Source organism: Mya arenaria, chromosome 10, assembly GCF_026914265.1.
Source record: "Mya arenaria isolate MELC-2E11 chromosome 10, ASM2691426v1".
In the NCBI taxonomy this organism is placed as follows: Eukaryota; Metazoa; Mollusca; class Bivalvia; order Myida; family Myidae; genus Mya; species Mya arenaria.
In genome coordinates this window covers 32585695-32600565 of record NC_069131.1, presented here as the reverse complement: position 1 = coordinate 32600565, position 14871 = coordinate 32585695, and the positions used below count along the sequence as shown (strand labels likewise).

Below are 14871 nucleotides of genomic sequence, written 5' to 3'. Positions count from 1 at the left end.
GTGTTCTGTTGTCATGAAAGTAATAAAGCATTGCAATATTGTTGCGTCGAAATAATTCTTATAATGTCACATGCACGTTATAAAAAGCCTATCTTAAAAAGAAACAATATATAGCTAACGCATGCATAGCCAGAAGTTCGTGGAAAAGCTTGATCAAATGAAAACAATATGCAGCATATCTTTAAAACGTTCATACAATAATAATCAGGTAATTTGAAATAAGAATGCGAGTGTCATCGTATAGCATTTTATTACGACAACGTAGTGAACACTATGGAAACAGGTGGTCGCGCATTCCTCCGCAGTTGCTAAAATAACCCATGACAATATCTAATAAGTTCCATGCTGAGTTTCATATTCAATGCAAATGTGAACAATAAGTTTCCTGCTACTTGTATTGTTTTATACAGGGGATTGGCTTGTACTTTCCTTGTGACAATCAAACAATGAAGAAGGGTATGGTTTCCGTACGATCCTCCACAGCTCAAAGTGAGATACACTTTGTAAAAAGAATGCTACATTTTGAACACGAAAAAAGGTCAGATTTAAGACTTGTGATTCTATCAAATTTACGTCATTTTCTCTTTTCTCTGTTTTTAAACTTATATAAAATGAAAATAGTTTTCTTACGTCCAAAATAAATACAAAAAATAAATGTAAGCAACATCCACAAAACAACAATAACAGCAATGGCACCACAACCAACGTCTTAAACAATAGCACCACCACTAACAACAACAGCCTTAAATGCATTGACTATATAACAGCTCAAACATTCCCTGTGAAAGTGTGATTTTGTTTTATTAAAGACCCAAACAGACGTGATAATTCCAAACTATGAATACTTGGACTGGGATACAAAACTCAATCTTCCGAAGTCGGCAGAACACTTTGTTGCCTTCATCAAGGAAGTGGAAGACGCTTCCAAATCATCTCGCCTCAAGGGACCGATCCTGTTGCATTGCCTGTACGTACAAAGTTTGTGTGTCTCCAATTCACCTTTCATTTTTGTCTAAAATGTTATAGCATAACCTTTGTACAATCAAAATCACAACGAACAATCGGATCTTGATAGGCATAGATTGATACTGTAAATTAAACTTCAACAGATCTAATTTAAGAAGGCAATGCAAACTTTTTATTTTATTTAACGATTAAAGATCTATGCATTTACACGGCCTTTGTGACAGGAACGGTGCTGGAAAGAGCGGCCTTTTTTGTGTTGTCTCGATATTACTCGAAAACTGATTGAAGATAATGAAGTCAGTGTGGCCAATGCGGTGAAGACTGTCAAAGCTAGAGGACCGCTCGCTATTCCAAATAAGGTGAATTTAAAACTACTGTGTCAATGCAAAAAGTCTATTGTGTATGATTGTATATAATAATCTGCTTGGTCATAGGTTTGTAACACAATGATATAATGGAAACCAATAACTTACAGAGATAATTGAAGTAGGAAGATAATTAACAATGAGCCTGTCAAAGTGGACAAGGTTAAAGTCCCAACATACACTGAACTAGAGACGCAATTAAATACTGCCTGTTTAATACGTATGTCAATGAATTCACTATACAATTATTGAACAAAAAAAAGCATTAATAACTATACATTTTGAATCTAAGCAAATCTCTGTGTTTTAACCACAGATTATTTGAACTTATATTGTTTTTTAAATTCTGCATCTGTTAATACTTATGTCAAGCTGACTATCAACTTGAATAAAAAATAGTGACTATTTTCTAGTTACATCGTGACGTATTGCTTTTTTATTACGTCGCTCACTGAAATGATCTCACTTGCTCTCGTCTGAAGACTGACTACAGTTAAATCATGTTTTGAAAATACGAGTATGCCTTCCTTTTATTTATTTAAAAAGAAGTTATGCACATTTGAAATGCAATTTTATATGAATTTGATATTTTAGGAGCAGTTTTACTTCTGCTACGAGTGTGTTCTCCATTCCTTGAACGCAACTGAAAACGCTGCGTGATACAATATATGAGGGAATGCTGCGTGATACAACATATGAGGGAATACTGCGTAATACCAAATATGAGGGAATACTGCGTGATACAGCATAAGAGGGAATGCTGCGTAATACAACATAAGAGGGAAAGGTGCGTAATACAACATATGAGGGAATGCTGTGTGATACAATATAAGAGAGAATGAAGCCGGTTGTCCTATTTAGAACAATGACCTCCATTTACATTACCACATGAATACACATTTGACAAGTAAAGTTACCAGATTATCTCATTAATTTCCATATGCGATATGTGGAATGGAAAAATTGTTAAATGAAACACAAATATCACTTCTCCCTCAAACTCGCAAGACATATATTTTACAGTGCATTGAGGAATCTGCGCAAATTGAAACAGGATTATTTCCGTTATTCTGTTTATTAATGCAACATTATATATTATATGACATTGAATTGCATTGTATGTGCTGAAATTTTCTAATCATTCTTCATTTTGACCTAATTTAATCATTCATGTTGCACCAAATGATACTGATTAAAGATTTTTCTTCAATTTCTTCTTCAGGTTGTATCCTTTGCCTTTGAGGCTATAATAACCCATTCATCTGAGCTTCTACGATAACCGATCAGCAAGAACGAAAGAAACGTTCAAAGAATGTGGATGTTATTGTTCGATTATAAACCAGTTACACTTTTACAAACAAATGTATGAACTATTTGGTTATAATACTGACAATTTTTGCACGCTATTTATTGAACGTTGTCCTTGACACCATTGTGCAAACTAATTAAGTAACCCGTATACCTCGTGATTGAGATCACTCGAGTCAAAACGGCCCGGAACAGTTTTTATTTATCAGGTTGTGAGTGCCGTACTAACAATCCCTTAGTGGATGTCAATATTTGCTATTTACCTATGCTAAAAGGGAGGTGTTTCAACAGTAGCCGAATACACTTACATTTAATTGTACTACAAAATATTAGTATATTTGTCGTGTTTAAGTGCAATATTTAGGTTATATGTGATGCATCGGTGACGTTCGACGGTGGGAGCTTCAGCCATGTGGGCAAACCTATTTCTTGACTAATCAAGAAAACACCCAAGTAAATATTTATTATTCAACCATCTTGAAGCTTGGAGACAGTGTTTGTGATCATAAAATCATTATCATGATAGATCATCAAATGAATTTCCCACTTAAATGGGTTGGACCAGGGATTTACTTTAGATCACTTGGAAAGGCGTTTCTAAAGCAGTACGACCCCCTTCCCCATGAATCAAACATATGACCTCTAAACATGGTATCTGGGATACGATCCTCCTTAAATATTTTTTTTTGGTAATAACAGTCTAAAATTGAGCATTCGTTTGTAATCGATGCATAGTTTGTCTATCTACAAGTAACTTGAGCAATTTAACCTGAACCCGTTATTGGTAAGACTAGTGTTATTCATCTTAAACATTGAAAAACAGTTGGTTGGCAATATCAAAAAGATAACATTTTAAATTGAATTGTATTAAACTATATCAATTGATCAAACTCAATAGGGACCTTTTTTCTAAATTAAGTTGTCATTAGTTGTCAATAAATATTTCTTAAGCCCAGCCGTTATCTTGTTACTAGTATACCCGTTGCAAAATTCCCACGCCAAACTACCAAATTACATCAATATAATGATGATATTTGAAGTCATCAATGAATATTAAGAAGAGAATGATAATATAGAACATCATTCACCGCCTATACAGACAAGACAATGTAAAATCAGGTTAGGACGAATATTCCGAAACTGAAGTTAGTTTGAAATGTAAACTAGTACAAGTTGAACTCCCTAATAAGTCCTTGACACGCATGGTTGTTATTTAAAAAAAAAACTAAGTCAACGGTTTCGACCCAATTAAACTATTAACTAATTAGCAATGGATATAGAATTCCCGAAATACCATTAAACTACGTATTATTTTGATTTTTCATAATTTTCTTTGTAAGTACTAAAGTGTGACAAGACCTACAGATAAGGGTGAAAGAGGTTTTCAGTAGGGACGTGCATGTAATTTTCAACTTGCAATACAAAAATAATATTTATTTGATTTATTTGATGCACAATGAACTGTTTATACTGTTAGAAAAGAACACTGGACATATCAGTCAAGAATCATTGTACAGCCATTTCAGGTTGGAAATGTGCAAACCGGATCTCGCGAGGTCTCGGAGATTACAGTTTGGACTTAATAAAGGATATTTCCACCTCTCTGACGCGGTTTATTTTGTTTTTATTGTATTTTTGTAACATAAAAACTATTAATGTAATGAAATTGGTATCGAATTATTTAAAACAAAATTATCTCTATACGTCAAAAGAATAAAAACTTATATCAGCCTGTTTCAATAAATAGAGAAAAAGGCAAAAGCCTACACTTACAGTGAGATTGAAAGGAATTTACTTTTGAAATCATAACTTTAACACTGAATCATACTTGTTGTGAATGATGATACAACCCTTTAGTTTTTCGGGTTCATAAAACAGTCCATTTTTTTAAAACAACTTATAGTTGACATATACCATGGAAGTTGTGCAGGATGCTTCGCAATTGGTTGCAACAATGAGTGTGACCAATGCCTTGTTCTGATTGGTAAACAGATGAAATTTGTGATGCCATAAAGCTTTGCATGCATTTGTCAAAATGTAGGACTTATGCAATTTTATAATGGCATTACAAACGAGATGTGTGATGACATGGTATTCCATGTCAAATTATATAGGACCAAGGCTTTGGGTCTCATGGGTGTACAGTCGCGATATGTGATGACATTATACTTTGTACCTTTTTGTCACATTATGCAGGACCAGGGCTTTTTTATATACAAATGCGGTTGTTAAGTATGCATATGTCTCGAATCACACGAAACAGAATGTATATTCTTATATATATGTATAACTTGTATAGGTCCTTAATCATTCTTCAAATAGACATCAGACCACCCTGTGGTGACATATTATCTCACTTTAAGCATGGTAATTCGAATGTTAATTCAGTCTCAAACTGACATTACACGCTCTTATCATTTTATGCCCCGTACTCCTAACAATCTGGGCACTCACATGCTGTTCGTCCAGATGCAATACAACTGTTAAATACTGAATGCTATTGTTTTGATATTTGTTATTGATATGTGGTATACCGGATTCCAGATCAATATTAAGCGGTATTCTTGATTCTAGTCCAAAAACCGGGTTTTAAGGGTGATTTCTTCCTCCTTCATTTTATTGATAAATAACAACAACATGACCATTTTATTTTGGGAACATATGACCGTTATATATAGCGACAATATTATAGGGAACTTTCTACGTCACTTTCGAATCAATTGTTTCATTGGTTTTCAGCGAATACATCGATATTATTTCTTAAATTGCTACTTGAGTTTAAGGATTGTCATAACGCATTATAATAATGGCTTTTTATTGATAGCACTTATCTTGAAAGCAAATCCAATGGAATGTTATCCGGATGTCTTTTATTTAGTTATTACGCAAGATATGAGAACTCATTCAAAATGACCATATATGTACATGGAATAGAAATGCCATGTTTTTCATAGATCATCTGCTATTGATAGTGTTTATTGTTGTTTGGAAGACAAAATATTAATATTTACATTTTTTAGCATTGAACCCGAAATGCCTCAATACTAGCTATCACACGAGCAAGCTTCTAAATAACACACTAAATACTACCAACTGGTATCAAAATCGAAATTTGGCGGTTGCAATCTGCATCATTAATCAGACCATTAAGTGTGAATCAGTCCGACAATCACTTTGGCGAAGGCATGAGTCTGAATAGTTATACAAGGGGGAGGACGTAATTTCGTTTCATGCAAACATTAAGAGAGAAAAATGTTTAATGGCAAACAAAAAGGCGTGTTTAGAATGAAAAGTACCGATTATGGTACCAACTTTTGCCTGGTAAGTGGACTTTTTCTTTATATTTTGAAAAAGGTTTGCGTCCAGTATGTGGCGAAAAACATATTCTTCGCTTATATAGATGTTGGAATAGTAAATGTTTTGTTTTTGTTTTCTATCTTTTAATTATGTTACATTTATTTTTCTTTGACTAATATATAGCAGAATTTTTTTGAATGCCTTGAATTTATTACTTATGATTGAATATGGTAAAGCGTTGATGTTTAATATAAAATTTTGATTTGTTTTTCTATAAAACTTACGAGAAGCCTCTAACTGAGAGCTTGCTGTTTCATTGACGTCTTGAGGCATTAAATGGATGAACATTTCACGATGGCAATACAAAGTCAACTTAATTTCTTAAAAAAAGCACAATTGCTTAAATGACACACGTTTTAAATAATAAAACTTACATCTGTCGTGAATACATTTTCTGGAGTAATTAACTTAGGCCACCTGTGATCAATGCTTATCTTTTTTTTATTTGTTAACGTCTTGCAATAATAGTTTTCTTTTTAATATTGCACCGAAAAATATCAATTGTTTGAAAAGATCGCATTGATTCCAAAATTCATAGCTGTTCGTATTATAATAGAATTAAAGAGAATCATACGTCGTGTATTCATAAAACGTTTCTTTTCATTTATTCAATTCTTATTCATGGTCGTTGTCTATAAATAAAACAGTGTTACAGTAAATATGTATTCATGAGTTTACTGAACTTCCTTGTTTGAATACTAAATAACTTGTCTCGAAGCATTTCTCATAGTTTTACATTCTATACTTGCAACCTTTGTGTTTAAACAATGTTTACTTATACGATGAATATGACTAATACTTCTGTTTAAATGGATTGCATATTGTTCAAAAAAGGTTTTATGAATATTTAACTTACATTTGATCAGGAGTTTTGAAAACGTATAGCAAAGATTATCCCATGCAAAATGTTTACGTTTGCTGTTCTGTTTATACTTGTTCGAGGTAAGTTTTTTTTTCTTGTGAGATAAAATTTAAATAACTCCTATTATTTCAATGTTTTACAATTCTTATAGAAATTACTTTTGTATTGCATATCTTTGAAAATATATAGACAGTATTAAAAACATATTTGCATCATTTATATTATATATAGTGTATATATACGACGTATAGTGCATAAAACTTAGACACGTCAGTCGTTTATGGTCTGTTATGGTCAATATATGAACGATACATATACCAGCTGTAACTACTGATAATAGCACATAAGTATGAGTTACATAGTTTGTGTAATTATTATCAGATACATTTTATCATTTTGTTATTATTTCAACAACACAGTTTTTCTCTAAGGAACTACAAGTATTATTTCTATAATTTATTATTGTTTTATGACGACCGATTAGCAACGGGTTTGCGATTGGCTAATTTAATCTCAAACTATTTTGGAAAGATATGAAGCATCCAAAAACAATATCAAGAATTCCAATTTTATAAATTGCGTACGAACGAATTATTTCTGAGGTACTGTTTTTTTTTACAGTGGTTTGTACACAGGAGTGTTCAACATGTCAGTGTTGTAAAGACGGCTATCACCCGAAATGTTCTAGTAGAGGCTACTGCAATAATGGGTGTAAAGTCGGATATTATGGAGAAAATTGTAACTACAAATGTACTTCTCAGAATTGCCTACGTTGTCGTCGAAAGTATGGTCATTACTGTTTAAAATGTACGACCGGTTACTATCTCAACAATCATAACTGTTATGAATGTGGACCACAATGCAAATCATGCGCCTCAAACGGTTGCAAAACGTGCTATGACGGCTACTGGGGAAAAACATGTGATGAAAACTGTGCACAAATCTGTGCTTCGTGTAGAAAATCGAATGGGTATTGTATATCCTGTAAACCTGGATACTACTTTCATCATAGCAAATGCACCACCTGTGGTATACACTGTTTAGTATGTGACACAAGAGGGTGTACATCCTGTCATGACGGATACTGGGGAAGTTCATGTGATGGAAACTGTTCGCAAAACTGTGCGTTGTGTAGTAAATCTAATGGTTATTGTCTGTCCTGTGATTCTGGATACTACTTGCATCATGGCAAATGTACCACTTGTGGTACGCACTGTGCAGTATGTGGCCAAAGAGGGTGTACTTCCTGTCATGACGGATACTGGGGAAGGTCATGTGATGAAAACTGTGCGCAAAATTGTTCTTTGTGCAGTAAATCGGACGGTTATTGCCTGTCCTGTGCTTCTGGATACTACCTTTATTATCGCAAATGTACCAATTGTGGTACACACTGTGCAGCATGTGGCTCCAGAGGGTGTATATCCTGTCATGACGGATACTGGGGAAGTTCATGTGATAAAAACTGTGCGCAAAACTGTGCTTCGTGTAGTAAATCGGATGGCTATTGTCTATCCTGTAGACCTGGACACTATTTGAACAATACTTTGTGTTATGCTTGTGGAACTCATTGTTCTTCCTGTGAGTCAACCGGGTGTCAAGCTTGTTATTACGGATACTGGGGAAAAGCATGTAGTTACAGTTGCGAAGAACGTTGTAGAGAATCAAAATGTGAACAGACAAATGGTTACTGTTTGTCATGTGTTCCTGGATATTGGGGGAACAAGTGTGAATATTCTTGCAGCCAGTACTGTTTCGCATGCAACAAAAGTAACGGCGAATGTATATCTTGTGAGAATAGGAACTGGGAAAGTACATGTGATAGCAGTTGTCAACAACGTTGTAACGCACCAAAAGCGGAAAAACAAACAACTTCAAGAGCAGTTATTGGTGGGGGTATTGGCGGAGGAGCTGCAGCTCTTGCTGCCATTCTGGTTGTTGGAGTGATTTTGCTTCGACGAAGGTAATGAACTAACTATATACGTACGTTTAAAGTGAAATAAATTACATGCATTTTAAATGATCAAACTGTAAACTTTACTTTAATAATTGTTAACTTGAAACTGAATTGAATCCCATGAATTTTCAGGAAAGTCAGTTTGAGAAATCAAAGACAAACATCTGAAACAGAACCTGAGAACTTATCCGCATTGTACGCAATGGTGAACAAAGGAAGTGCGTATGCGTTATGTATAGCATGTTAATAATGGATTTTGTACATTCACAGCAATTATCTGACGGATATGTACCAAATGTGCTACTTAAAGTGAAAGTACCTAAACTTTCCAAAGCTATAAAATAAGGAAAATCAAGTAAAGCGTAACCGGGAGAAAAGCATGTACGTCGTTGTGTGCTTACTACAATTTCTTACTGAATGGACCAATTGATGTTGAGCACCTTAAAAAAGGCCTTATTAATATATTAAGTTTTTTTTGTGCCTATAGGAGCTTCCAACGCAGAGTATGCACATGAAGATACAGACAATCATCACTCTGTCACCATTATAGAAAACACCAATTACCAGAGTCCACCATCGAAGAGATCTGAAAAGGAAGAAATTTTGTCTGCGGACAATCTTGAAATTGGTAAGCTATTAATCGTAATTGTTACATAAATATATTTTAAGTATATGCTTTCCGATAGTATAAAGACATTTATCCGAGAAATAATATTGATATTTCACTCTTTCAAACAGTGAACATATCAATTTGATATTTTTCACAGATTTGCAATTTAAGCCAACACTCGGCTCCATTTCAAACGTCAGTGCGCATAGGGCTGGGACACAATTGCAACGCCGTAATTTCCGAAATGGCCTTTCTTGAGAATACAAATTGGTGCATGTTTTCTAAAAAAAAAATGTAATTAAATTATTTGAAATTTAAATTTTAGGCATATAATAAAAAGAGAAATTGTTTTTTTTTCCAATTATTCCACTCGTAATATGAGAATTGATGCTCACTCGGTTAAATATACTACGATCTTACACTTGAACACACAATTATCCTCTATGTATTTTAATATTCACAGTTCCTACTTGAATTTACGATTTTTCAGACGAAGATGATATATCTGCACGGAAAATAACAGTTATGTTTGAGGAAAATGCAGGTGTTTATTACAACAACGCACAAGAAGTTAGCAAATTAAAACTGACTGTGGGTGATTTACCTGAATATGTACAAAACGTTACTGTAACGGATCTAGAAGAAGAATTTCAGGTACCGTACACTGCCTTGATGTATATCTCATGTTTCTATTTTGGTACAGGTTATACAGTCAAATTAATAGTAGGTACACGTTTATGTAAACATTTACGATTTCAATTTTTGAATATGATTATTGTTTAAATTGGAATAGCGTTTATTTTTAATCTACAGAAAGTACCGTACGGTCTCTTGAAACCTTTTGAAGTTTCACAAACGAAGCTTAACATGCACAGAAACAGATACAAAGGAATATATCCGTGTAAGAACCAGTTTCCTTCTTTCCGAATCAGGAGTAACGTGTTTTCTTTGATGTGGTTGTAGTAGTTTTACACCGACAGTTTGTTTCCGAATATTTATGTATGTTTTAGGCGTTCCTTACTTTGATTGTTTTCTTGTAAGTTCTTGTTTATTTTACATTTTCGTTGACCACATTTTTGCAATATTGAGCACGATAACAAAGGCCTTATATTGCTGTAGCGTATTCTTAATTGTGTCATTGATATCAACTTTAGATGATGATACGCGTGTTGTAGTACGTGGAGGAGACACAGACTATATCAATGCAAGCTATATAGACGTAAGTCCATACATTCAAGTAAAACGTATTATTATTATTATTATTATTATTATTATTATTATTATTATGATTATTATTATTATTATTATTATTATTATTATTATTATTATTATTATTATTTGTTATATTTTCGTTAGTTTTGCAAGATCAGTTCAGACAATTAATATTCATGTTTAAGTGGGGTTGTGATTTTAATTGCGCTGAACAATTAGAAATTCAAAAGTCCATTCGTATATACACAATTTTTTTCAAGTCATCGCTGTTCCGCATTACAAAAGTATAATTGAACATTTGGTATTCTTGATTTCAACTTAAAAATATTATGAAATTGAATGACTGTAGGCAAAATTAACGTAACCTATTTCTTCCAGGGTTTCAGGAAGCGAAATGCATACATAGCTGCTTTGGGTAATATAATGATATTTTTTTATCGTTTAATTATTCAACGTTTGTTTAATAGTAATAATAAATCCTATGCAACAAACTATTAAACAAACAAACCTTAATACTTGTTTTGAAAAAAAACAAACTTAGTTTAGTACGTAGTAATGTAAACGTATATGGCAAATATTTAGGTCCAATGGCTAAACAGCTCGGCGATTTCGGCCAATTCTGGCGAATGGTCTGGCAACGTAAAGTGGAGAAGATTGTTATGGTTACTAACTTGGTAGAGTGTGAGGTAAGGTGGTATCTGAAGGGTAATTGTGTGACATTCTATGATAAAGAGTGTTTTGGTTTTGTGATAATGGATAGCAAGTGAAAATAATTAAAAAATACTTATACCTACAACGATCTACAATATTATGAATACCATAAACATTATGCAGATGAAATATCATGTTTTATCGGTATTTAAGAAAACTTAAAAAGAGAGTTATGGTTATGAAATATTATATTATTTCTCTTTTGCCTCTCTGGCATTAAAGTGTCATTGCCATTAGTATGAGTTCGTACAATCATAATAGTTATAATACTTAAGTGCAACGTTATATCAATAAAATTAATAATTAGTAAATATTTGTTTCTTTGCAGAAAACCAAATGTGAGCAATATTGGCCTGATCATGGCCAGAGAAAACTATACGGCGATACAGAAGTTGTGTGCAAGGTTGAAAAAATGTACGCAGATTTCATTTGGAGACAGTTAACGTTTTCGAAGGTAAGGTTTAATTTACTTGGACAATGCCAGTGGTTTGAGTATAAACGAAAACAATTAGGTTAATGGAATTTGCGTGAGAATGCTTAAATCTAAATCTGATTAATAATAACCTTAGCCTATATGTGATACAACTTACAACACAACCTGTGGCTGGGAATACGGTAGCGCAACGTCGGATTCGCACGACTGACCGATTTCATGACACTCCATCCTTCAGCTGTCAATCAGTTATCAGTACTGAGTACTCAAAGTTTCCCAGTACTGTCCTCAAATGCCAAGCGAAATATATGGGAAATATACTATGTTTAGCGTCTTTGGAAGGAGGCCGTCTAGGTTTCCAACATGTAGCTTCCCGCGTGAAAAAAGACCATAATACCACTTTTTTAATAAATAGTTTCTGAATTTTTGATGTCAACTTTTATTGCACGCGGAAGTTTCTCGCTTATTATATGAAGGAAACACTGTTTTGGATAAGTGTGATTTCAGGAAGGGAGGCTAAAACATCTAATTACTTTGAATGACTCAATAGTCCCCCACTTGGAAATAAGTTTCCACTAGATCTTGAATTAAGTATGTGCACTTAAGTTTTTACGGGATCAAACAAGCGCGATGATGACTTCCTTTAAGGGGAATGTGTTTTTGTAAATATGTTAAATATTTTAACCACAAAACAAAGTATTAACTTAACGATTGTTTTGTAACATTAGCGTTTACATTTTTTGTTAGTTCAGAAGCAAAATATTAAAAAGTTTAACAGTAATGAGAATACTGATAGTCAGTTATAAGCGTAGAATGAAATGTGAAACAAATATTATGTGACTTCATTTCCATTTTCATTATTTTGCGAAGTTAAAATATCATCCTAAGTATACTTATTTTACATTGCGTTCCTTTTAAGAAAAAATGCATGTAAAACGAATTTCAGTTTTCATTGTTTATATTCAATATGATTACGGTGTCATCTAACTAACACACTTATACACATTGTTATATTTTAAAATATAGTTTTAATTACTCATATTCCAAATGGCATGCATCGTAGATATATAACATCACATCACAAGGTTATCAATATGAACCACTTCTTTACTTTATTTTTCATTTCAAAATAGGGTAAACAGAATTCCAAAGAGAGAAATCTGCATCACCTTCAGTTCACAGCTTGGCCAGATAAGGATACTCCAGATAACGTCACCTCAATTATAGAGTTTAGACATAAAGTGAACGCCTTGCCGACTACCTTTGACGGACCAGTTATAGTGCACTGCAGGTAGGATGACAAGCTTTGGTTATGATTATTTAACCTTTCATTCCCTAGCTTGAAGCAAATGTTAACACCGTTTCAACCATTGATAAAATAATTGCATGTGAGGAAATGAATTCAAAACATTTAAGATCGAAAAAAAGAGAATAGATAAGCGATTCACATAACCGTCTAGCTTTTGTTTAATAGTGTGTTTTTTTATAAAAGTATATTTTTGTATTAGACAATTAAATAACAACTAGATATAACTTGCTTGGAAATGCGTTTTTGAATTTGATGTATACTAGGATAAAGAAGAATAAATATTTCGGTGATAGGTATATCAAAACAATTCTTTTCATGTTCTGCCTTTCTGTTAACTGCACCGTTTCGTTCCGATATCTTTCACTCATAGCCATTTTGACCTTATAAGTCAAATGTATTAGCTATCGCATAGCATGGGTGAATTGCCCCAGGCTTGGGTGTAAATCTTAAAAAGCATACAGTCCGTATATTAAGACTGGATGACTAATCGAGAACGTAATCTCCTAAGATAATTCCAAACGCAATGAATCTATATAACTGCATCACGTGGCATAGTAACGTTAACAATGCATTATATTTATTGAAAAGAGATTTGAGTCTACTCAAAGGTATGACTCGTCCCCATTAGCAAAATTAAACAACATTCATTCTATAAGCCATATTATTACTACGAAAGGTGTCCCCGTAACTTTGATCTGACATTATAATTTCCCATGGATCGATGCATCCACTTCTCCCATAAAACATTACATGTGCATTTATGAACTAAAATTGATAACGTCATTAACGTTTGCAATTAAAATGTATCTTTAAGCTATTTGATATAAAAGCGTGATTTAACTCTTAATCATACATTCCATGTATTTATAAAACTCAACGGTCTTTCCTAAGCATATCTTGGAACACACGGGTATCAAAGTTATAGTTTAAAAGCATTTTCAGTTTTGTGAGTTAAATTGCTTTCCATCTCGCTGAGCATTTACTTATCACATCATATAAGTCTGAGAGTATTGAGTATGTTTACGCCAGAAATAGTGAAATAAAAACATTCTACCATTTACAGGTACAATATCGTAGATTATGATGATGTATTAAAGTAAACACATTGAAAATAGTAGTAATTATAAACTAAGCTTAATAGAATTGAGGAAAAAGAATGAATGTTCTTATGCTCTCTTCTAGGTAGGTACAATATACAGGTATTAAGCTTTATATGTCTTCAGTGCCGGTGTAGGAAGAACGGGAACCTACATAGCTCTGGATATTCTGACCAAAGAGGGGGAAGCAGTAGGAGCAATAGATATCCCGGGATGTGTTCTCAATATGAGACAGAACAGACCAAGCATGATTCAGACTTTGGTTAGATGTTTACTGATATATCTGTTGTATGGGATTAGTAAATGAATAGGCACAAAAACGCGAGGTTCGATATTCAATGGTTCCAGGGAAACAATTCTAAAGTACACTTTCTGTAAAAAAGTAGGTGAAAAAATAAGGCATTTATAGGACAAAAGAAATATTGTATACTTCATTTTTTATATGATTTCTTGGTAGTTAATTGTTGTTTCTTTTACTCATTACCAATTTGAATTTCTACGTCTTAACATTTCAATGCCAAATGCAGTTTATGAAAATGTAGCATTAATTCATAATATAAAGTATTCCAGCACTACGTCCGAAAGTTTGAATAATCTTAATTCACTGTTTATCTAATAACTATGATTACTACTTTCAGAGCCAATACAAGTATCTACACCAGGCTTTGGTCCATTCATTGACACTTG

The 14871-nt window shown here is 33.3% G+C and overlaps 2 protein-coding genes and 1 long non-coding RNA gene across 3 annotated transcripts in view; all 3 read left to right on the top strand.

The window, feature by feature from the left end:
- Positions 1–829: 829 nt before the first annotated feature.
- LOC128206799 (uncharacterized) lies at positions 830–2495 on the top strand. The gene is made up of 3 exons (XR_008256584.1): positions 830–967; positions 1191–1325; positions 1926–2495. It is a non-coding gene; the product is annotated as an uncharacterized LOC128206799 (long non-coding RNA).
- Positions 2496–6823: 4328 nt separating this feature from the next.
- Positions 6824–8822, top strand: LOC128204599 (platelet endothelial aggregation receptor 1-like). The gene is made up of 2 exons (XM_052906003.1): positions 6824–6938; positions 7480–8822. Exons 1-2 carry the CDS (start codon positions 6902–6904, stop codon positions 8820–8822), a joined length of 1380 nt encoding a protein of 459 aa, XP_052761963.1. The 5' UTR covers positions 6824–6901.
- Positions 8446–14871, top strand: part of LOC128206753 (receptor-type tyrosine-protein phosphatase kappa-like) — a 43187-nt gene continuing 36761 nt past the window's right edge. The window contains exons 1-5 of the mRNA XM_052909431.1: positions 8446–8818; positions 8945–9030; positions 9300–9440; positions 9913–10076; positions 10236–10323. Coding sequence (XP_052765391.1) covers positions 9015–9030; positions 9300–9440; positions 9913–10076; positions 10236–10323 — 409 coding nt within the window. The 5' untranslated portion in view covers positions 8446–8818; positions 8945–9014. The remainder of the gene's footprint in view (positions 8819–8944; positions 9031–9299; positions 9441–9912; positions 10077–10235; positions 10324–14871) is intronic.